This window comes from Thamnophis elegans, chromosome 3 (assembly GCF_009769535.1).
Source record: "Thamnophis elegans isolate rThaEle1 chromosome 3, rThaEle1.pri, whole genome shotgun sequence".
Taxonomy (NCBI): domain Eukaryota; kingdom Metazoa; phylum Chordata; class Lepidosauria; order Squamata; family Colubridae; genus Thamnophis; species Thamnophis elegans.
Window position 1 is genome coordinate 123,600,958 of NC_045543.1, and position 24,588 is coordinate 123,625,545.

At 40.3% G+C, this 24,588-nt stretch overlaps 1 protein-coding gene across 1 annotated transcript in view; it reads right to left on the bottom strand.

The window, feature by feature from the left end:
* ITGA2 (integrin subunit alpha 2) overlaps positions 1 to 24,285 on the bottom strand; it is a 79,777-nt gene extending 55,492 nt beyond the window's left edge. Inside the window, exons 1-2 of the mRNA XM_032213008.1 lie at positions 24,093 to 24,285; positions 3,223 to 3,346 (exon numbers count right to left, since the gene is read on the bottom strand). Of these exons, the coding sequence (XP_032068899.1) occupies positions 3,223 to 3,346; positions 24,093 to 24,150 (182 nt within the window). The 5' untranslated portion in view covers positions 24,151 to 24,285. The remainder of the gene's footprint in view (positions 1 to 3,222; positions 3,347 to 24,092) is intronic.
* Between the last annotated feature and the right edge of the window lie 303 nt (positions 24,286 to 24,588).

A 24,588-nucleotide genomic window follows, 5' to 3' on the forward strand; every position in this document is an offset into this window, starting at 1 on the left:
ACCATCCCAGACTAATGGTTGTCCAATTTTTTTTGAAAATGTCCAGCAATGGAGCACCCACAACTTGGGTAGGCAAACCATTCCATTGATTAATCATTTTCACTGTCAAAAGTATTCCTTGTTCCCAGGTTTGATCTCCCTCTGATGAACTTCCCCCCATTGTTTCTTCTTCTGCCATCAGACAAGAGAATAAGTTGACCCCCTCTCCTCTGTGACAGCCTTTCAAGCATTGGAAAATGTCTCCCCTGAGCTTTCTGTTCATTAGGTTAAACATAGTTTAGTGTTCTAGTGTCTAGTTTTTCTTAGCCGGTCATTGTATGATTTAGCCTTCAGACATTCTTACTTTATACATCAACATTTTTGCAGGTTTGTGAATTGTTTCTCTCCTTTACGCAATACTGTGACTAAGCTATTGTGGGGAACAATTAGTCAGCCTTTTGAATGTCCTCCTCATGAATATTCTTGTCATGGGTTGAAATTCTGTGATATCAAGAGCTGTTTAAACATAAAACAGACTGTGGGAGGAAACAAATCTAGATACAAAATGAGTTGTTCAAGTCAGCCTATGACCTCTTCTTCAAGAATACACATGGGTGCAGCACTAAGTAAATGCTTAGCAGTGCCTATCAAGTCCTACATAACCAAAGATACATGGATTTTAGAAAAGTATTTTGTTTTCCCAAAAATAAGACCTCCCTGGATAATAAGGCCAATCGGGCTTTTGAGTGCATGCATTAAAATAAGCCCTCCCCCCAAATAATCCCTCCCTGAAAACATTTAAATGCATGCACAGCTGGTCCCCGCCATTTCCTCTGCTAGCTTGCTGCGCAAACAACACAAGGTGAAGAGGTGAGGCTGAAAGAGGGGGAAAGGGAGGAGAGAACATGCACCACGTACCACACATACCCTTGCCTAACGGCTGTTTCTACAACCCTAACCACCATGCCCCTTCTCTCACACTAATAGCCGCTGCAAAAAGAGTGGCAGGCACAGCGACACGCCTCATACCCCACTTCTTACCTACCGCCATTTACTCCTGCAGCTGAACAGTGTTTTGATTGAAAAGCATTCAGCTGACGAGTGACAGCAGCAGCCATGAGGGGACAACCTCTTGCACCTCAAAAATAATAAGACCTCCCCGAAAATAAGGCCAAGTGCTTATTTCAGGGATCAAAAGAAAATAAGACCCTGCCTTATTTTTGGGAAAACACAGTATATTTCATGCTTTGCTGGCATAAATACAGAACCTTGGAAACTGCCATGGAAATGTCTTAGGCTCATTGCTAATGACTTAATTCCTACTTAAGTACTTTGAAGCTCTTTTCCCAGATTTATCCCCACTTGGCTTGAATTTCCAATGTATTTATGCCCAGCAATCTTTTCTCTTCCCAGCCTACCCAACCTCTTCACAGTGGAACAGATTGTTTTGAAGCCAGTCAATTCTTTAGTGTTCTCTCAATATGCCCAAACCATGTGAACATACATCTCTTATATTTAATCGGTCACATTTTAATTCAATCCACATTTTTCTTCTTTCTACTACATTCAGGTTTTTATTGTTTCTTCTATCATACTCAGCTCTTATTTCCACATATGATATTGGACAGAAACATAAGGTCTCTTGCATTGTACCATTTTTCCTTCTTGCTAAAGACTTACTGTCCACAACCTTCTTATCAGTTTCTCCATCCATTTTCCTATCTTTAGTGAACAACCTACCAAGATAAACAAAACTGATCTGCTTGTTGTAATTTTTTACCATGTTTTCCTAATACTTTTGTGAATGAATATATTAAACTATCAAGGGTACTGTCAACATACCCTTGATGTACCATGACGGGTACATCACATATAATTATCTTATTCCCTGTTCAATGTTAAATTATTCACTAAGTATTCTATTTATTCTCATGCATATTTTTATTTTCCCCATATATTGTTCAGCAATCCTTTTTCGACTCTACATTAGCACACAAATTCTATAATGCATACCTATCAGTCATGTTTCCTGTAAATCAACAAAGATACACTAATCTTTATTTCTTACATATGACCTGTTGAAAAGGACAAATCTGATTGGCACATGTGCCTGGCATAAAGCCACATTGCCCTTCCCAAACTTGACTTAAAGTCACCTTTTGTTAAGTATCTTAGGCATGCTGATCAAACTATGCAACTCCATCAAGGAACCACATTCCACACTTCAACATTTATAGACTTATGCTATATACAGCAACTTTACCATTTTTCTATTGTCCCACAGCAAATATTAGTGGTCAACTTACATCCATTCATTTAGTGTCCATTCAAAGTTACAATGGAATTGAAAAAAGTGACTTATGACCATTTTTCACATTTATGACTGTCGTAGCATCCCCATGGTCACGTGATCAAAAATTGGACACTTAGAAATTGGCATGTATTTATGATGGTTTCAATGTCCCAAGATCATGTGATCATCTTTTGCGATCTTCTGACAAGCAAAGTCAGAATCTGGCAAACCAGATTCACTTAACAACCATGTTACTAACTTAGCAACCACAGTGATTCACTTAACAACTGTGGCAAGAAAGGTCGTAACAAAAACTCAAAACAAAAACGTGGGGCAAAACTCACAATTGTCTTGCTTAGCAACAGAAAATTTGGTCTCAGTTGTGGTCATAAATTGAGGACTACCTGTGTGAGTTCAATACAAAGGAGAGTGACCAGTGTGGAAGATTCATTTGGAGAGGATTTGTAGAGAAAGAATGAATGAGAACTGAATCACAAATCAAAGACAGAGGGAAAAGTAAATGGTCAAGAAGAGAAAGACTGAAAAAGCCATAGGTGGATCCTCAGATATAGAAACGTGAGAATTTTAAAGAAAAAAGAATATATGTTATCTTTAAATGAATGTGATAAAAGCAAGAATCTATAAAAATAGGAAGATATTGCTGAGTAGCCTTGTAAACTATAGGTAGGGCTTATTTCCTTATTTTTAACCTACTGCCTTCATTTTTTTGGATTACTTACTTCTTTTCAATATTTTGCATAAGGTTGGTTACTCCAAAAAGGAATAGTAAGATGTAAATGTATTTATACTAATTTTATCTACAGCTTTTTGAAAAACGAGGAAAAAAATAAAAAAGAAACCAAATTATCATTTTCTTAAGAAATAAAAGAATAACAAAGTTGATCCTTTCATTTTCTCCTTTATGGTGCAGGAAATATAGTCATACTTACCATTTGCCTTCTTGGTTTGTAATCTGTTGAACTAAATATCCAAATTGTTCATTTCGGGAACCAGAAAACACTTTAGCTCCTTCAAGGCCAATATTATATGCTTCACAGCAATTTTCAAGTAAGTCTATTAAGAAGAACAGAAATATTATCATTAAAAAATCAAGGCAATAGTGTACTTCTTGTCTTAATATTAGTTACACTCATTCATGATACTTTTATCATGCTATTGAAGACAGAAACATGCTCTTGGAGACAGAAACTCAACCCCAGATCTCTGCCCCAGCAGATATTTTGGTGCCAGCTTATCTACAAGACAAAAGACTGGGCCATCCTATCTACAAAACAAAGACCTCCAGCTCCAGGATGATGGGATTATCCTTCAAGGCAAAGCCATTCAGCCAAAATAGGAATTGTCTTTCATTGCATCATCCAGCAAGATTCAATCAAGCCTTGGACACAGACAGCCTACAAAGTTAGCTAAGACCCCTGTGTCGCGAAAATGACCCGTTTTTTCATGAAAATGGGCCCATTTTCCCCCCCAAAAAACAGGGCATGCTCAGGCTTTGGGAGGCTTGTAGAGTGCTCCTGGAGTTGTGGAGGGAGGAGCAAAAATGGCCTATTTTTCGCTCCTTTTTGCTCTCCCCAGCCACCAGGAGCACTTTGCAGGCCTCCCAAACACTCTGCACATCCATTTTTGCAAAGGGGGTGGGGTTTCAAGAGACCAAAAATGCTGTATTCAGTGTATAAGACGCACCCAGATTTTCACTCTCTTTTTTTGGGTGGGGAAAGGTGTGTCTTATACTTTGAAAAATACGTGTATATTTCATTGGGCATATTTTGTAGACTAGGATTTGTAGAAAGAATTCTCCATCTATACATAAGGCCAAAGTTTGATTATATACATGGTTAATTTATGTAGCAGTTGATTACCTTTAGATCTGACACTAATACCCAAACAAGCCACTCTGTACCTTAGTATGTTTTGTGAACCTAGTCAAGATCTCAGCTTCTATTGCATAGGTACCAACAGAATTTAACCTTGCCCAAGGGAGCAGAAACATTTACAAGTTCAGACCATTCAAATATAAATTTGAAGAAGGCAATCTTAGAATAAGAACTGTCTCTGCAGTAAAAAAAAAAAAAAGTAATGAAATAAAGTCACCTTTGAGTTGAACTGAACTATGGCAACCTACATGGTCATAGCCATGCAATTTTCTTGGAAATGATAGCCAAGTTTTTGATACTGCCGCCTTCTTCTAGTATGTTTTTTCCCCCTAATTTCCCAGTCTAGCTACAGTCCTGGATTTTCCCGTATCTTTTAAGTAGACTGATTATTTCCTACTGTTTTTGTTTTGTTTTTAAGTTCAAAAACAACTATGCATTAGCGATAAATGCAACAATATATAATTGTTTATATAATTTGCTATCATTCTAGAGCTCATAGGGATAAAATTAAATATACTAAAATCTTCTCTTGCAGATCTTTAATGAATGAAATGATGTAAAATTCTGGTCAAAGATAAACAGTGAAGAAAAATGTTACATCCTTTACCGTTGGGCTGAAAATATGTGGGAGTAAATTCAAGTAGACACAACAATTTATCCTTTTCCCAGTAGCCCTCCTTGGGACAATCATAACTGCTTACCAATATTTTGTTAACCTTTCAGATCTCTACATTTGGCAGAAACCTCTTTCTTACATGCAGCATATTAAGGACAGCTGTTCAAAACCAGCCATTTAAGTTTTTTAAAGTTGTGTCTCTGTAATTACCATGCAAGGCATGCACATTACAAAACTAGTTTATATTTAAAAAAACAAATGTCCAACCAAGAATGACCTCATTAAAATCAGGAAACCTAATGCATGAGCGAGCATTTCTGAGTATGAAAGGCCACTATCTATTGTAGAAAACAGAAACCTTTTCATAGCCCCCAGACTGTTTATAGATAACAGTTACTGGAACTACACAATTGTGTGTCACATTCCCAGGCATGTCAAGGTTATGGCATCTGTATGGTAGTAGTCTAAACAGAAAATGCAAGTTCTCTGTGACTGGTAAAGATGGATATCCTCTGAAGTCCAAATGCTTGTTTGCTACTACAAATGAGAGTAGTCCCAGAATTATATTATTTTACTACACAGTGAAAGTTTTGTGTTGCTACTATTGTACATGCAACATTTAAGAGACACAGCTTACCAGTCATTTGCAAATTACAGGCCAATTCTTGATAGTTGAAATAATACTGATGTTTCTTATAGTGTATGTATTAGTTTTCACCATAAAGTAATATGAGAGGAGGGCTGTCAAACTCACAGCCTGAGGGCTGGATGCATCACATCCTGGCCACTCCCACACCATTTAGCAAAAAGGGGGGGGGGAAGTTGTGATACATCATGTGACGTCACTGTGATGACGCGTGTTCGACACCCCTGCACTAAAGGGTATTATTATTACTTTAATAAAGGAGTGCAATTTCTGTTTCAGCTGTAACTGTGTTTTCCTGTAGCAGTCATTTCTTCGCTGATATTGTCACTTCATTATTCACCTGTATTTCTACAACTAAAGTTGTAAGAAGCAACATAAGTCCAGACCACATATGTTCCATGCTGGACCTCTGCCTGACCACAGGTCAATGTATTTTAAATACAATAAAAGTTTCTACAGACAAAAACACGGCTCTGCCACGGGGTTCACTCCACTGTGGTCAAACTCTACATCAGCGGTTCTCAACCTGTGGGTCGGGACCCATTTGGGGGTCAAATGACCCTTTCACAGGAGTCGCCTAAGACCACCGGGAAATATATATTTTTGAAAAAATACGGAAAACATAAAATAATTTTATGGTTGGGGGTCACCACAATATGAGGAAACGTATTAAACGGTCGCAGCATTAGGAAAGTTAAGACCCACTGCTCTTCCTCCTTCGCAGGAAGTTCATTCATCAGTGGTGTAGATATGTGGATGATACTTGGATCAAGATTAAAACACAGGAAGTGAAGGTCTTCACCAAACCGATCAACTCTGAGGATAGATACATTAGGTTCACACGGGAAGATTGTAAAGAAAACAGTCTGATGTTCCTAGACTGTGAAGTACAGATTAAGGATGACAGAAACTTCAACATTGAAGTATTCAGAAACCCCCACTTCCCCCATCCCCACACACAAAGATCAGTATTTACATTTTGATTCTAACCACCCACTGGAGCATAAAATGGAAGTGATCAGAATCCTGCAGCACTGGGCTGAAATTTGCCTACCAGCAAAGAGGGAAAAGAATTAAAATATATCAAAGAATTCCTCAGAACCTGTGGCTATCCCAACTGAACCTTCATCAAATCCAGGAAAAGTTTCAGCAGGAACTCTTCCACAACAGACAAAGAAGAGAACAACAAATGAAGCAACGTTATCATTCATGGGCAACGTCCATTCATGGACGTTGCAGGATGATCTGAAAAGCTCAGGAGGATTTTCAACCAATACAACAAATGTATACACTTTAAACCAGGGCTCCTCAATCTTTTTAAACAGGGGTCCAATTCATGGTCCCTCAGACTGTTGGGGAGGCTGGACCAGGTGGGTGGGTGGGTGTGGCTATGTGATCATGTGACTGGGTAGGCGTGGCTAGGTCATGCAACTAGGTGGGTGTGGCCAATTTAACAGTCCATTAAACAATGCACACAAATTAAATTTTAATTTGTTTTGCTCCTGGGGGTGTTTTATTTGCTTTTGTTTGCATATTGCTCTTTTGGTTGACTTTTCTTTTTACTAGATCATTTTTTCAGTTGTTTAAGAGTCTAGTGGTCCACTTCAGGAAACTCAGTTTTGCAGCAATTCTTCTCAGACCCAAGGAGCTTGAGAAATCTCTCTCTCTCTCTCTCTCTTTCTGTCTCTCCCTCTGTCTCTGTCTCTGTCTCTCTCTCTCTCTCTCCATCTCTCTCTCTCTCTGTCTATCTTCTGGAGGCAGGGGAAATGCACAACGGATGTTTTTTGCCTCCTGGGCATCTGTACGCCTCATTTTTTACCTCCTCCACTTCCAGAACATCACTGCAGGCCAAAATTGTTGGCCTTACCTTTCAGTTCCAGTCCCTGGGGCTCGCAAAGGTAAGTCCTGCACTCAGCGAAAGGGTAGGCGGGGCGATGTGGGTGGGGCAGCCTCATCCTGCGTGGGCCAGATTAATGGCGTTGGCAAGCCACATGTGGCCAGTGGGCTGTAGTTTGAGGACCCATGCTTTAAACCCAAGAATACATTAAGGCAGAAGCTTGTCCATCCCAAGTACAAAACACCCAGGCCTAAACAGAACAATTTGATATTTGGGATGTAATGCAGTGAGATGTGTAGATCTCTATGCTGGGGAAACAAAACAATCACTGCACAAATACACGGAACAACACAGGAGAACAAACCCATCTGGACAAGATTCAGTAGTCTATATGCATCTGAAACACAAAGGTCACTCTTTTGAAGAAAGCAAACTCCACACTCAACAGACAGGGCTGCTACTTTGAAAGAGGGTTCAAACAAGCTATCGATATTAAAATTGAACAACCCTCTCCATCAGACGGGGAGGGATAGGATACCTATCACCTAGTTACAACACAGTCCTTTCAGCAGTACCAAGAAGGTTCCACACCCATTTGCACTCTGATTTCAGGTGGCCCTGAGGATACATGTAAACTTCTAAGTGGCCTCAACTACTCTCAGAGAGCTAACCAATGACCTTCAGAGTGCTAACAACCATAGGATTGCAAAGAATATAAATCCTTTCATTCCCTACCATTCAGCTAGAACTGAAGAAACTTCTTGGATGAGAAATGAAATGGTTACAAGGGAAAAACCCCAAGAAAGTCCAGTTTCCTTTTGAACAACATCATTGGGATAGCACTGTGTGGGATAAATTGAGCTAAATGGAAACGGGCCCCAAATAATCCAATGTGCCATGCAAAAAGTTTTGAACTCCAGTTTCATTCTAAGACTGCTGCTACTGTTAATTCATAAATTAGAAGTCAGCATCATTATATTATGAAAACAAATGCATGAACAAAGATCCCTTCTATACTTGTTGAAGTTATTTAAAATGATGCCTTTAGGATATGAGACAACACATTTGTCAAGTAAGGAACATGTGAAAGTCATCTAAACTACAATATCTAAAGTTATCCTTTTAAACCAATTGAAGTTTGAGGGCTGCCTCTTTCTCACTCATTTTGGCATAATTTCTTATACAAAATTATCCCCAAAATGTCTATTTTCTATAAGTGCCTTGTAAATTCTCAAATGTGCTTAATGGAAATGGCAATTAAAATATGTACAACCTTTTTTTTGTCATTTATAGACAGGCTAGGATTCAGGGCTGGGTAAAACTTTGAAGAGGGCTTCACTACTATATGAAGAAGTTTTGGCTGGATATTCAAAACTATTTTGTGACTCAATAAGAACCTTTTCCCTAAACAGAAATGACATGTTCATACCATGTCATTTCTGGAGCCTCCTTTGCCACTATTGAATGGGATGGAGTAGGCCCTAGGATAAGGTGACCAGATGTCCCACTATTGGCGGGACAGTGACGATTTTTAATAATTTGTACCGTGTCCCGCGGTGTGTTCAAAAAGTCCCGATTTTCCAAAAGAAAGAAAAGATGCCGAATCATCAATTTTAAAAAGGACGCCGTTAAAAAAAGTTTTTATTTCTCTGAAGTGTCATTCCTGATGTGGCCTTTAGAAGACAGTGGTTTCCCTCTCTCTGCTCACTCACAGCACCTGACGAAGGGCGAGGCTCCCTCCCCTCCTGCCCGTGCGCATGCCGACGTGCGCCTTTTTTCTGCAGGGAGAGCGACGGCTTCCGGGCGGCGGCAGCACGGCGAGGAGGAGGCTCAGTCACGCGCCAAGTGGCTCAGCCGTCGGAAGTTTTTTTTTTTGCCCGCTTCTCTCAGGCACCACTCTCCCTGCAGCCATGCTGTGCAAGCCGCCGTCAGCAACCTGGTCCGGGTGAGCCGAGGGAAGGCAGGCGGGGATCTGGTTGGGAGAGGCTGGCAATGGGGATGGCTTTTGAAAGGGTTGGGGGGGTGTTGGGGGAAGGCAATCAGGGGAAGGCTGCTTTGCACCCGCCAGCGAAGTCCCATCTAAATTTCTTGGTTCACCCTCCCCGGCCCAGAGCAGATCGTTCTCGGGAAAACCGGGTTCTTCCTCCCTCCCTCCCTTCTCTTCCCTTCCTCCCTTTCCCCTTCCTCCCTTTCGCCTCCATCCCCTCTTTCCTTCCCTCCCGTCTTTCCTTCCTTCCTTCTTCCTTCCTTCCTTCCTTCCTCCCTCCCTCCCTCTCCCCTCCCTTCAGCCCAGAGGAGAAGCAGCTGCTTCTGGAACTTGTTGAGAAGTTTCCTTGCCTGCTTTTCTCCTTCTCAAACACGTTCCAATGACTGGCCAAGCTCTACTCCCAGGAATCTCTTTCTTCTGCCTGGGAATGGAATTGGGGGGGGGGTGTTAATTGATTAAAACTTTTGCCACCCAGTGCTGCGGCTGAGGTGAAGCCGCCAATCTCCCGCCGGCACCCCCGCTCTTGGCAGCGGCGCCTCCCCCTCTGCTCGGAGCACCTGAGCTGGGCACACATTACTCCTGCCCCCTCCTCCTCCGCCATGCTTTTGAGGAGCATGAGGCCGTGGGAGCCAGTAGGAAGGTGGTGGAGAGGGCGGGAGCAGGAAACAAAAGGCCCCATGGCTTCTCAAAAGCACGGCGGCGGCGGAGGAGGGGGCAGGAGTAACGCAGTGCTCCGAGCGGAGGGGGAGCGGCCACAGGCAGGAGCGCCAGTGGGAGCTTTGGCGGCTTCACCTCAGCCACAGCGCTGGGTGGCAAAAATTTTAATCAAGGATACACACACACCCCGTCAATGATGTCCCGCTTAACCAATTTTAAAATCTGGTCACTTTACCCTAGGAATGACCTAAAATGTTTTGTCAAGGTCCTTTAACATTTGATCTGTGAATCTATAAGGGCTTCTCTTTGTCAACTATACATTTACATAGCACTGTTATGAGAAATTTGAGAATTTCAAGAAAATTCACATATAAACATAAAATAAATTAAAACTAATAATTACAATGTTTTGCTTGTGAATCACTGTAGCCAAGACTTACACTTCTCATAAATTACAGCTGTTTTTGACACAAAGTCAAATGCACCCATTCAGGCATAAGGAAGAAGTATAGACAGGGCAGGGCAGGGCAGAAAGGAAAGGATGAATAGCTGGCTGTAATGTTGAACAAAAGAAATATTTCACAGAGCAACATTTTCAGGCATAGTCCAGTTGTATTTTTTGATTTACCTGGCCTGTAACTTAAACAGTCAAATAGTTCATCATTTTACAAGTTTAGAAGCATGACAGTATATAAAATGAAATTTTTGAAATTGGTTGCCCAAATTGCTTCCTATGAAATTCTTCCATTAACTCACATTTTTTTGGAGAAAAGGTATAAAAACTAGTAGATATCTGTGTGAAAAAATTCCATAGACTTATTTAACCAGGGGTTCTCCAGGGAACCAAAAAGTCCCCCAAATCCTTTAAAGTTTCTTTAGAGCCCAGCAAGACTTCTAGGGAAACAATCACTAAAAAAATTGAGGCATAATGTGTCTCATCACAATTTCTATATATTTGTCATTTTGGGTAAGTAATGAGATGACAGAGTTCTGTGAGGAAACTTTATCCAGATGGTACAATGTCTAGTGCACCCTGGTGTAGAAATGAATTTCTTATGAAAACTCAATGGCTTATTTTGCAAAAACGTAAACTTGACAGTTGTAATACTGTAGTGGAAGTGTCAAGTGTTCCAATGTAAATACAGTGGTGCAAAAAAGTATTTAGTCAGCCACCAATTGTGCAAGTTCTCCCACTTAAAAAGATGAGAGAGGCCTGTAATTGACTTCATAGGTAGACCTCAACTATGAGAGACAAAAGGAGAAAACAAATCCAGACAACCACATTGTCTGATTTGGAAATAATTTTTTGCAAATTATGGTGGAAAATAAGTATTTGGTCAATATCAGAAGTTCATCTCAATACTGTGGTATATACCCTTTGTTGGCAATGACAGAGGTCAAACATTTTCTGTAAGTCTTCACAAGGTTGGCGCACACTGTTGCTGGTATGTTGGCCCATTCCTCCATGCAGATCTCCTCTAGAGCAGTGATGTTTTGGGGCTGTCGCTGGGCAACATGGACTTTCAACTCCCTCCAAAGGTTTTCTATGGGGTTGAGATCTGGAGACTGGCTACGACACTCCAGGACCTTGAAATGCTTCTTATGAAGCTACTCCTTCATTGCCCGGGTGGTGTGTTTGGGATCACTGTCATGCTGAAAGACCCAGCCAAGTTTCATCTTCAATGCCCTTGCTGATGGAAGGAGGTTTGCACTCAAAATCTCATGATACATGGCCCCATTCATTCTTTCTTGTACACGGAACAGTCATCCTGGTCCCTCTGCAGAGAAACAGCCCCAAAGCATGATGTTGCCACCCCCGTGCTTCATAGTAGGTATAGTGTTTTTGGGATGCAACTCAGCATTCTCTTTCCTCCAAACACGACGAGTTGTGTTTCTACCAGACAGTTCTACTTTGGTTTTATCTGACCATATGACATTCTCCCAATCCTCCCAATCCTCTTCTGGATCATCCAAATGCTCTCTAGCAAACTTCAGATGGGCCCGGACATGTACTGGCTTAAGCAGGGGAACATGTCTGGCACTGTAGGATCTGAGTGCCTGGCGGTGTAGTGTTACTGATGGTAGCCCTTGTTACGTTGGTCCCAGCTCTCTGCAGGTCATTCACTAGGTCCTGGGATGTTTGCTCAAAGTTCTTGTGATCATTTTGACCCCACGGGGTGAGATCTTGCATGGAGCCCCAAATCAAGGGAGATTATCAGTGGCCTTGTATGTCTTCCATTTTCTAATTATTGCTCCCACAGTTGATTTCTTCACACCAAGCTGCTTGCCTATTGCAGATTCAGTCTTCCCAGCCTGGTGCAGGTCTACAATTTTGTTTCTGGTGTAATTCAACAGCTCTTTGGTCTTCACCATAGTGGAGTTTGGAGTGTGACTTTTGAGGTTGTAGACAGGGGTCTTTTATTCTGCTAACAAGTTCAAACAGGTGTCATTAATACAGGTAATGAGTGGAGGACAGAGGAGGCTCTTAAAGAAGTTACAAGTCTGTGAGAGCCAGAAATCTTGCTTGTTTGTAGGTGACCAAATATTTATTTTCCACCATAATTTGCAAAAAAAAATTCTTTCCAAATCAGACAATGTGGTTGTCTGGATTTGTTTTCTCATTTTGTCTCTCATAGTTGAGGTCTACCTATGATGTCAATTACAGGCCTCTCCCTTTTAAAGTGGAAGAACTTGCACAATTGGTGGCTGACTAAATTCTTTTTTGCCTCACTGTAACTACAAAAAACCAAAGTCCCTCTCAGTTTCTTCAGAACTGTAATAAAGAACTTGAGCTTCAACAGGGAAAATGAACATTTTTGACAGGATGCTTTATTCTCTGGAAAGATCTGGTCTCCAGAGAGAAAATAATGTGACAAAAGTTTTCCCATTGACAATATAAATCTGTTCCAATAAAAAAACAACAGCCTAAAGTATACAATTTATAATGACCTTTCAGCTTATTTCTTGTTTTTGCGCTGCATGTTGCTGTTCTATTCTCCTATTCTCTATATCTCATTTGGATAAAACAGTAGAGTAAAAATAAGTAAACATTAATAAAATAAACAATAGATACGAATGAAAAGTAATAGCAGAAGTGGAATAACTACATTTGTGAAAAATTGCTATAAAACATGATGCATTGAGAGAAAATGTTTTCTTATTTTAAGTTTTGGGAATAGCATAAACGTTGAGACTTAAACTATAAAATATAACTCTTTTTAGGACTTAAAAGCCCTACTGTGATTTATATTGATACCGTAGCTGTTACATGATTATAACATTGAAATCTCACACAAACAACTCTTTATTCAGGTGGAAGTCATAGAGTCTTCAATTCATGCCTTTTAAATTGAAGGTTATATTTTTGATCTCCTGTGATTAAAGTCCCTTTGAAGACCAAACAAATGCTTGTCATCAGACAGGAATCAGGTCTAAATACTCAAAGATATGTCCATGTTTTGAATTGTGACTGCATGTTTTTAAAATGAGTACTATCCATGAAATATAGAAGCCCTAAAGATTTTTTTTAATAAAGGAAACTGACAAATAAGAACAAACGGCATTCATTATACGCTCAAAACTGGCGAACAATGAAAGCAGAATAAAATTGTGACACAACTTTTGCCTTTTTTGCATGTGTGTTGATAGGTTGTATAAACGTTGAAAAAGGGCAAAGTCTATATTGTGATGCAACAATGCTATTTTAATCATTTTGACAAAAAATCTCCAACTCTATGGGTTTTTCTGGGAAATACTAATAGAGTATCACATGCAGAATTGCTGTATAAGTAGAACAAGGTGGACTTCTTTCTTCTGACTATTTGGGATCAGGCTGTGGAGAAAAAGCATCTGTAGAAATATTAGGTAAGACAAGATAGGAAATGCTTCATTTTCCACCTTCCATATGAACAAGATGAATACCTATCTCTCTTGAGAAATCTATGCTGGGAAAGGTGGAAAGAAAGAGAAAAAGATGATTAGTAGCAAAGTGGATAGACTCAATAATATTAGCATTGGATGCATCACTGGAAGACCAGGAGGGGCAGGTTCAGGGCAGATGATCTTAAGTGAAGTCTAACTATCTTGTCACTAGGAGCCAACAATCAGCCTGATAGAATATAATTCATCAAAACAGTAAACATTTTTACCATCAAACATGATTACCTAACCCTTTTGAATGGCTCTAAAACCAGCTTATTACAAACTAGCAAGTGTTTAAGCAATCATGTTTTTATTTATTTATTTAAAATTTATATAGCCATCCTTATTATAACCAACTCCAGACAGCTCTCTTGAACATAAAGACATGGAAGGAAGATATGAATTAGGGCTTACAAGATTCTGTTACTGTATCCCAGAGATGGTATTCAGCAGGTTCTGACCAGTTCTGGAGAACCAGTAGCGGAAATTTTGAATAGTTCTGAAAAATGGTAAATACCACCTCTGACTGGCACCACCCTCATCCTCTATCCCCCGAGTCCCAGCTGATCGGGAGAGAATGGAGATTTTGCAGTAACTTTCCCCTGGAGTGGGGTGGGAATGGAGATTTTAGTGCCATGCCCACTAAGCCACACCCACCAAGCCATGCCATGCCCACTAAGTCACGCCCACAGAACCAGTAGTAAAAAAAAAATTGAATCCCACCACTGCTGTAACCTTATAATAAAAGTAGTGTTAGCATTCATAATTTTGATTTCCTGATCTGGACTGCCTTGAAGAATTGACACTTAATGGTGATTTTTGAAACTCCTTGTATATTTCTTTGCTTTTAATCCAATGATCAGTATTGAGTCCTCTATAGAAATACACAGCAGGGCTGGGGACCAGTAGATGTTGAACTACTAGTCTCAACGTTCTGCCACTATTGGTGATGAGGGTTGAGAATTGCAATTCAGTAATGCCTCCGGATCCACAAGTTTCCATCTCTAACATAGACTAAATAGAACAGGCCTGAATGGAATTCTGGCAACACTCTATTTATTGAGGGTTCCAAAAATAAATAAATAAAGAAAATAAAGCAGCCTTTTTCCCCCAAGTGTTTTTTGTAGATAAAACAAAAATTCCTATGGAGTTTGTTCTTTGTTATGATCATAGCATAGGAAATGCAAGTAAACCTGCTTCATTTCTGCAAAATGTTGATATAACATGAGGGTTTTTTTTAAATTTGTATTTCAGCAAACATTGCTTATTAACAACAACATTCCATTTATGTTTACCCCAGAAGTAAACTCTACAGTATTCAATAGAAACTATGCTTAGAATAAAGGATAAAAAGATTAAGAACTGAGGGGAAATGGGAGATCTCCATGTAAGAAGGTCAAGGTTCTAGTCCACCCTCAGCCATAGAAGCTCATTTTGGGTCAGCCACTTTTTCGCAGCTGAGTAATCACAGAGATGTTGTTGTGAGGGAAAAGTACTGTGTGTACAACTGTGAGCTCTGAAGGAAAGCAGGATATAAATCTAACGAATAAAAGAGCCAAAGGACCATAAAAATATCTAATGGACTAGTTTGCTAAAGATTGCTTTATTATTAATTTGCAAGGATGGGGAAGGGAAGAGTGTTTTGAAGACTTATCTGGTGTCACCCAAATCAGGAAACATCTATTTCCTAAGTCTGCTTCCACTGTTCTACACATCCCTATTTATATCCGCAACCGTGAAGAGGAGCAAGCGAACTGATCAATGAAGAATCCTTGTTCCATTCCTTCCACAAATATAGCATGGTATTGTTTTTCTTTCAAATTGGATTTCTTCTTCTAAATTGATCTGACTGCCACCATAATTAAGGACAAATTTATTTGCCACAATGTCACAGATGATCAGATGACACTCTGGGGCCACGAAAATAAAACGCCACTCAACGCTACCACTGGAATCATTCATTAAACATGGGCACTAAAAATGAATGTTTTCTAAATGTGCACATTCTGATGGTACTTGCCAAACCCAAGAGTATTTTGAACATATTATCTGTATTTATTCTGTTCACAAAGGAGGCTTCTGTACTGGTAAGCCAGGAAGAGTGCTGAAACAAGGGCCAAATCTGGAATGGCTCTTGCTGCATTTTTAGAAACAAAACTTTGTGAATGCCAAGAACTGTTCTTAAGTAAGCAAAGAATTAAGGCAAAGCTACATCCCACTTATGCTTTCTAGGAAGGATGGCCTTCTTACAATTAAGGGTCAAATTTCCGCAGGGTACAGCTGTTGGATCTGCATAATGGCAGAGGATGGGACCATGGCCAATAGTGCAGAACTGAACAATTTCCTCTCTGTGTTGGTCCTACTATTTCCTCTCTATTTTCCATTCTCTGCCTGCCTCTCTGTGCCCCTTCTGCAGGACAATTAGAGTGGGAGTTCATTTAAACTAAACTTAAAACTACTTATAAGCTCCTTTTACCCTGGATCCATGACCATAACATGCATTATTTATTCTTATGATCAGTCTGAATCCATCTATTGCAGGATGAAGACCTATTCACTGTAATCTACCAAGTCCAAAGTTGGTTGGTAAACAGATGGTTTTTTTTAATTTCTTCCCACAGGAATTAAGATAGAAATCAGGAGACCATGAGTTCAAGTCCTATGAAAACTAACTGGCTTTTTGGGCAAGCCACTCTTTCTCAGCCCAACTCATCTCAGACTTGTTGTTGTATGGAAAATAGGAGGACAAAGATATGTTCATCACCTTGAGCTATTCGTAAAAATATTAAATATAGGGTTTAAATAAATCGACAAATTGGCCGAGTGTCATGAATGTTTGGCCCAAAGTCATCTGGTTTACTGGTCTCCCGATTCATAATTCCACAACTCACTCACTCACTCTCTTCATCCCCCTCTCTCCATCCCTCTCAGCAGAATCACAGGTGTCTCTTCAGACCAATTGCCTATGGAAAGATTGCAAAACACTAAATAAGGTAATTACCATATTTTTCAGAGTATAAGATGCACTGGAGAATAAGATCCAGGAAGGTTTTGAAGAGGCAAATTAAAAAAGTAGGTAGGTAGATAAAGGAGAGAGAGAGAGAGAGAGAGAGAGAGAGAAACACAGTAGGTAGGTAGGTAGTTGAGAGAGAAAGTGTAGGTGGGTAGATAGGTAGAGGGATAGAGAGAGAGAAATAGAGAGAGAGAAATAAAGTAGATTGCTAGGAAGAGAGAGAGAGGTAGTAGGTAGGTAGAGGGATAGAGAGAGAGAAATAGAGAGAGAGAAATAAAGTAGATTGCTAGGAAGAGAGAGAGAGGTAGTAGGTAGGTAGAGGGATAGAGAGAGAGAAATAGAAAGAGAGAGGGAGAAATACAGTAGGTAGATAGGGAGAGGGGGGATAGGTAGGTGGGTAGATAGAGGGAGAGAGAGAGAAATACAGTAGGTAAGTAGGGAGAGAGAGAGAGAGAGTAGGTATGTAGATGTTTCCAGGTGTATTTACCTATGTGCTGGAGAAGGAAATCACTGACAATCTGCAGCACCTAACTTTGTTCCTACTGGCACAGCCCTTGATCAATGTAATTCTCATCAATCAGTTAAAGAACTTTCCAAAAGGAAAAAAAAGTTTTTGCACTCTGCAAACCTCCCTAAAATGGCCCGGTTTTTGTGAAAATGGGCCCGGTTTTTTTTTCAAATAAAAGGCATGAATAGCTGGGGGGGGACTTGCAGAGTGCTCCGAGGAGGGGCTAAAACGAGCAAAAAAATGGCCTGTTTTTGGTAAAAGAAATCGCATGCATAGCCTTATGGAGGCTTATAGAGTGCTGCTGGGGGCTGGAGGGGGGGGCAAAAACACTCTGTTTTTTGCTCATTTCTGCCCTCCCCAGCCCCCAGGAGTTCTCTGAAAGCCTTCATAAGGCTATGCCTGGCCATTTTGGTGAAGGGGGTGTGGCTTTAGGAGGCAAAAATACTTTATTCAATGTATAAGATGCACCCAGATTTTCAGCCTCTTTTTGAGGAAAAAAGGAGCGTCTTATACTCCAAAAAATACGGTATCTGCCTTTGCATTCACTTCATTATTGCAACAGTGGATGTTGCTTTGATGAAGAATCTGTGATTTCTTTAATAGTATTATTATTATTATTAATTCTCCCCCACAAGGAAAAGACCCAATTTAAACACATTACTAAAACTTAATTGGCATCGATATAAAGAATAAAATAAGCTTATTAAAAGACTCACTAAGAGCCACTGTTTAAGAACTGCTGGAACTTTCAAACTTCTGCTACGGGTATAAAGCTTCACAGACAATTCTGTTTGGCATGCAGTTTGTGTCTCATATGCCTTTCAATATTGTAACCATGGAAATAGTGGCAAGTCTGCACAATGCTTCCTCCCACCCCCCCAAAAAAAACCCAACACCTGGAATGAGTAGATGAAAATAACTGCCCTGAATGAGAAATGCCCGAGTCTTTTGGCAGAATTCATGGCTTAGCCAAGTCTTTCTGAAAAAATGATGTAGACCCACAAACATATCCATTGACTTCAGTGTCTCCAATCTGAATTATATTGTGTTCTTAAACATTTTGTTAATCTAGCAGAAGTTGGAGTTCTACATGAATTATTTCAGGAATTTGAAAGTAGAGGCTTTATATATATACTTTTCCTTTCTACAGTATTCAATTACCTCTGTAAAATAAATCTCCTTTATAAATACAACTTCTAATACTAATTGTGTCATGTTCACTCATAATCCAATGGCCATTTGGATCTCAAAGGAAGTGATTCAATTTCAGGTCTCCTTGCCCTATCAGCAGAGAACCTATCAAACAAAAAAAGGGGCAGATAAGCCAGACCAAGCAAAAAGCAACACCCAGCTTTAGATCACCAGGAAACAAAGTCCTTGCAGTATCCTGACCCACAGGGTGGCATGGGAAACTTAAGAAGAGTTTAGTAGCACCTTCTAACACATTTTATTAAAAAGCATAAGTTTTTGTGAGCTGTAGCGTAGAGTAATTAAACTAATGGATTGGAAAACAAATAGGGAGGGGGAGAGAAAGGGTGGTTATGCAGGTGCAACTGATATATGAAACAGATCACAAGTATATCAATAATTAGCAAGTATAATGTCTTAAAACCCTATTGTGTTTGTTAATGATTTTTGAGATAGCCTGAAACTTGTGATCTATTGTGAGTTCAGCAATCTTTCTATGGGTAATGCTGGCAAAGTTTTGTTATTCTAATAAAGAGGATTAACAACAAAATCTATAATTAAATGTCTTGGAGATAAAATACTCTGATGTTACTTTGTCCTTGTTTTGAGTTCTGATGTTAAATTTATGAGAAATACAAGCTCTCTAGTTGATAGCACATTTATTTTCCTCCCAATTAATAGGTGTGGGAAAACTTTGAAACAAAAGGGAAAAACAGAAGAGAAAGAAAGTTTACTGAGAGCACCCTGAATGAGAGATCCTAATGGACTTCACATTTTCCTACAGTTACTTGCTAGTTTGCATGTTGGGTGTCTTCAGATTCTGGTGGCTAAACTGCTGTTGATATATGCCATTTGTTTCTGATGAATATATTTAAATGTTCCTTTCTATCTGCTCTTGGTCAATGCAAGGTCTCTGCAAGTATGCTATCGGTGGCAGGAGATAGTCAAGAGACAAACAGTCTTAGTATTTTCATAGCTGATAGAAGCAACTATTTCTTTTATCCTTGGAGACAATGTATATCTAACATCAACAATGGTTAATACAAGGTCTGCATTCAATCTATCACCTTCAAGCTGATTTTAAACTGCAGAGTTCACTGCTTAAACAACTAGCTAAATTTTAGGATTTCTTTTCTTTTTCCTCATTTTTACATTAGCGTATCATACTATAAGAAGATACAAGAAGACGGTACTCTTAACTCATTCTTAACTATGATGTCGTTGAGAATTAAACTGAGGCACAAAAAACTGAACCAAGTTTTATGTGTCATATAAATGTTGTAATGTATGATATGCTCAAACTTCAAGAAGTTGGAATTAGCAAGTGGGAAACCCCTTGACGTAACATGTATTTAAAAATAGTTAATATCTCTGTATTTAGCTATTAGAGCCTCTAATTTGGCTATCTTTTTCTATCAGTAATTTAAGTCATGAATAAGCATTCTCCTTCCCAGAAACTACTGCATCTTTCTTGACACTATTAGCAAAGGTTTTCTCTTAAAATGATTTAATAGTCTTGTTTTTTACATACCATTTTTATATGTTTAATGCTTTGGCATTATTTCAGAGAGAAGATAATTTATGCAGTACCACCCACTCTTAGCCTGCACACGTTTTGGATATAATTGCTGACTCATACCAGGTGCAGGTGGGGCTCTTAGTGGAAAATAAATTCTGTAACCCCCCCCCCCCCTTTTTTTTTGCCGTTGGAACAGGAGAAAACTCATAGCAGGGACTGCAACTAATGGATAAAACTTCAAACCATACCCCTCAAGGTAAATTACAGCAGCCTCTCTTTTGCAGTTCTGAGACCATTCAGAATAATTGCAAATAAATCTTGAGTCCACTGTGCCTAGCTTTTGAAGGAGAGCGTCTAAGTAGCAAAATTTGTTCCTTAAATCTTACAGAAATATGAAGTAGGATTGTCATTCTTTAAGAAATCCAACCATTTCTATACCAGATTTTTTCCCCTGACTGAATGGAATTTAAAAGACAAAAATGGATGTTTTAAATACTCTGCAAGACACTCACCCCACCTTTAAACTTCAACAACAGACTGACATTGTACTAATGTTCCTGGACCAAAACCGTAGTACCTCTCCATCTCCCAAACTACAGAATTGTAGCAAACCATAACAAGTACTTAAGCTTTGGTTCAGAGTACTGATCCACTTGTAGATATCCCACAAACCATGGTGTAAGCAAACATAGCTTAATGCTAAGGCCATTCTTTAAGCATTTTTTCCTATTCAACATTCAAAGAGTTTAAATTCAACATAATCGGTAATTTAAGTCATTCAATCACGACTACAAGCATTTCTTTTGCTACAGCTACCACCAATGAGCTGTTTCACGTTCTAAATTCCATTCATTATGTGTTTCGACAACGTTGGCATAACCCCGTCACTCTAGCCAAGTGCCTTTTAGAACCCACTGCCTTTGTTTAAGCCCCAGTCACTTTCACCAGCAGAATAAAGGACAGATTAAATAAAAATGCAGAGAGAATGTTCCACGCTCTGAAAATTCCTTCTTTCAGAAGAGAGCCCAGAATACAGGCCACTTTGCAGGCACAATTTTTGCAAAAGGTTAATGTCTCCGTATCTGGTTTCGTCCCTCGAGCGCTGTTACATTCTGCAGTGTCTCCCTTAGTTAGGAACAAGTTGGAACTTCTCACAGGTAAATGTTTTTGTATGCCATCCAGCTTAATAACAAGCTCAGATGAAACAACAGACTGATTTTTACACTCTGGAATGCTAGGGTGAAAATATTATGACAAAAAATGGCTGTAAGGAGTTTTCACTTATCCAAGTATTGAACAGAGTTCATATATCCACAGTTCTCATTCATTGAATGTGAATGTATTTCATCTCTACTGGCTCTTTTGCCAATAAAGTCTCCAAAATCATGTAACCAGCTCTGGTGAAAAAAAGATTTATTCCTGTGATGGTGAACCTATGACACGCATGCCCAAAGTGGCACACAAAGCCATGTTGCCCTGCACGTGCAGCTTTGCCTGTTTGTCTTCTGGGTTTCTGGCCCGGATGCGTGCATGACAATCAGCTGTCCTTCACACATGCAGCGTTCTGGCCAGCTGATTGTTGGGTATGCAGGTACGCTAGAGCCTGGAAATTCGGCTTTTCCAGAGCATGACCCCTTCGCGCATACGGCATTGCCGAAATCCGACCTGCACATGCACCCTGGCCAGCTGATCATCGGGCACATATGCATGCTAGAACCTGGAAGATCAGCTTTTCCAGAGCATGACCCCGATGAGCGTGCATGCACGCATGCAACATTTCCTCACGAGTGCCGAAAAATTTCACTATCCCTGTTTTATTCTATAGATTCTGGTATGGGTTTAATATATAAACTATAAATATAAATTAAGACTAAAGAAAATGATTTCTGTCAACTGGAAATAAGAGCAGATTCAGCTTCAGCCTGAAGTCTTTAGATAACATCTCATCTCAGTTTTAAATTGCAGTACTTTATTTAGTAAATGCAGCAAGATTACAATCCTTTTATCTGTTTATTAGTGCACTGAATTCAAACAATCTTACTTCTCAAAAATCACACTGTGTCTGGGTTCAGCCAACACAATCAGTCCTAATGTGGTTTATGATGTTGTATGAACTCTGCATTGCATTTATAAAGAATGGCTGTCACTGTATGCAAGCATTTATTAGTTCATATAATAAATCATTATTAAAGAAATTAAATCCAAGCATGAAATGTGAAACAACTCACATAGATCAATAATATCAGGATGATAATATCAATTTAACAACAGGGTTATAAGAATTACTGAAATAAAATATTCCAAGTCTGTTTTATGCAGATATAATTTGGGGTAGTGGCACCAAGCGAGAAACGGGGAGACAATGAGTTCTGGTGCTGCCTTAGGCACAAAGCCAGCTGGATGATCTTGGGCCAGTCATTCTTTCTCAGCCCTAGGAAAATGAAAATGGCAAATCACTTCTGAATTCTTGCCACAAAAACTGCAGGGCCTAGTTCACGCTCCAGAAGTCAACATTGACTTGAAACCATACACCAAAAGATGTATAGCTAAAGTGAACTGAAAAGAGAAATACAGGTAGTCCTCAACTTATAACAGTTCATTTAGTGACCGCTCAAAGTTACAACAACACTGAAAAAAGTGACTTATGACCTTTTTTACCTGGCTGTTACAGCATCTCTATGGTCACATGAACAAAATTCATAAGCTTGGCAACTGATTCATATGTACGACGGTTGCAGTGTCCTGAGGTCATGTGATCAGCTTTTGCAACCTTCCGACAAGCAAATGGGAAAGCCAGATTCACTTAACAACCATGTTACTAACAACTGCAGTGATTCACTTAACAACTGGAAGGTTGTAAAATGGGTCAAAATTGACTTAACAAATGTCTCACTTAGTAACATAAATTTTGGGCTTAATTGTGGTCATAATTCAAAGACTACCTATATTTATTTACATATATGCTTCCTAAATGTTTAAGGGGACTTTCAGGCCTTTCCCTTATGTTTATTTACTTACTTATTATTACTGTTTAAGAGCCGTGGTGGCGCAGTGGTTAAAATGCAGTACTGCAAGCTACTTCTGCTGACTGCCAGCTACCTGCAGTTTGCAGTTCAAATCTCACCAGGCTCAAGGTTGAATAAGTTTTTCATCCGAGGTGGATTAAATGAGGACCCAGATTGTTGGGGGGGGGGGCAATAGGCTGACTCTGTAAACTGCTTAGAGAGGGCTGTAAAGCAGGATGATGCTGTATATTGCTATTACTAATAAGTAAATTATTATCAATAATTTGATAATAATCTCCTAACTCCCTCTTAGAGGGACTCTGGGCTGTGTACAATAATATAGTAAAAGCCTAAAAGCAGCATTTATAACTTTTTCTCACAACAACCCTGTGGAGTAAAACCTAAGTTCTGTGTGATCAGCATCAGCTCAGCATCAACTCATCACAAGTTCTGTGCCATCAGCATAAAGTCACCACAAGTTTCATGCTCGCTTTCCGCAGCTTGAGTGCCCTACTGGAATCCAACACAGCGCTAGGTGAGGCTCTCTTTCATTGCGACTCCGGTTCCCGCCGCCTCCGCGGGACTATTGTGTTCAACAATGTACAGCACTTTTCTTTGGAAACGCGGCAAATAATATGGAAATAATAACATCAAGAGAGTCAACCCAGGCCGGAGGGTCCCCCCCTCAAAAAAAAAGCCCCGTCCCATTGATGTCCACCTAGAACGCGCACTGTCCTCCGAAAGGTACACGGGCGTTCAACCACTCTTCACTCCCGAGGGCGGAATCCAGGACCGCCGAACTTCTACCGGGCTCGACGGCACCTGTTTCAGCCCGCTCCAAAGGGAAGGGAGCGCGTTACAATTAACAGCGTATTCGGAAACGCCGCTAAGGAAGAGGAGAGACCTTGGAGTTTGGGAACTATTGAATGGAGAAAGACGAGATTCCCATTCTGGAATCGCCCAGAGGTCTCTGCCCACCTTCTCTCCCCCCCACCCCCCGGCCCGAATGAAAGAACACCGCAACTTACTCAAGCCGAGGAGGCACAGCAGAGGCAGGCAGCCCAGAAGTCGCCTCGCATCACCCATTGTTCCAAAGAGGAGCCGCGACTGCAGCAGAGACGACGGGCGCCGAGCAGAAGCGCTCAAGTCCTGGAGCAGCTCCGCCCACCTGGCGCACTCTTGCCGCGCCCCGAGGGTCCCCCTCGGAACCGGCGTGCTGCTCCGACCGGCCCTCCTCCCCCGATCGCCGAAGCTTAAGCCCCTCCTCTTTACTCCACTCGCCCCAAAATAAAACTCTTCCGTTCCGGTGTTTTAAGACGCTACGTGCAATCAAACGAGCTTTTTCTGGCCTCTTGCCCACTTCCTGCTACTTTTCGGGTGAAGGCCGAAATAAGAAGAGAGAGGCACAAGAGGGGGAACAAAACACAACTTCCACAGGATGGTGTGAAAGCACTTCCCCCTTCAGAGATGCTCCTGTTCTCGTCCGTGGCTCCATCAAGGGCTCTTTTAAGAGGGGAAGAGTGT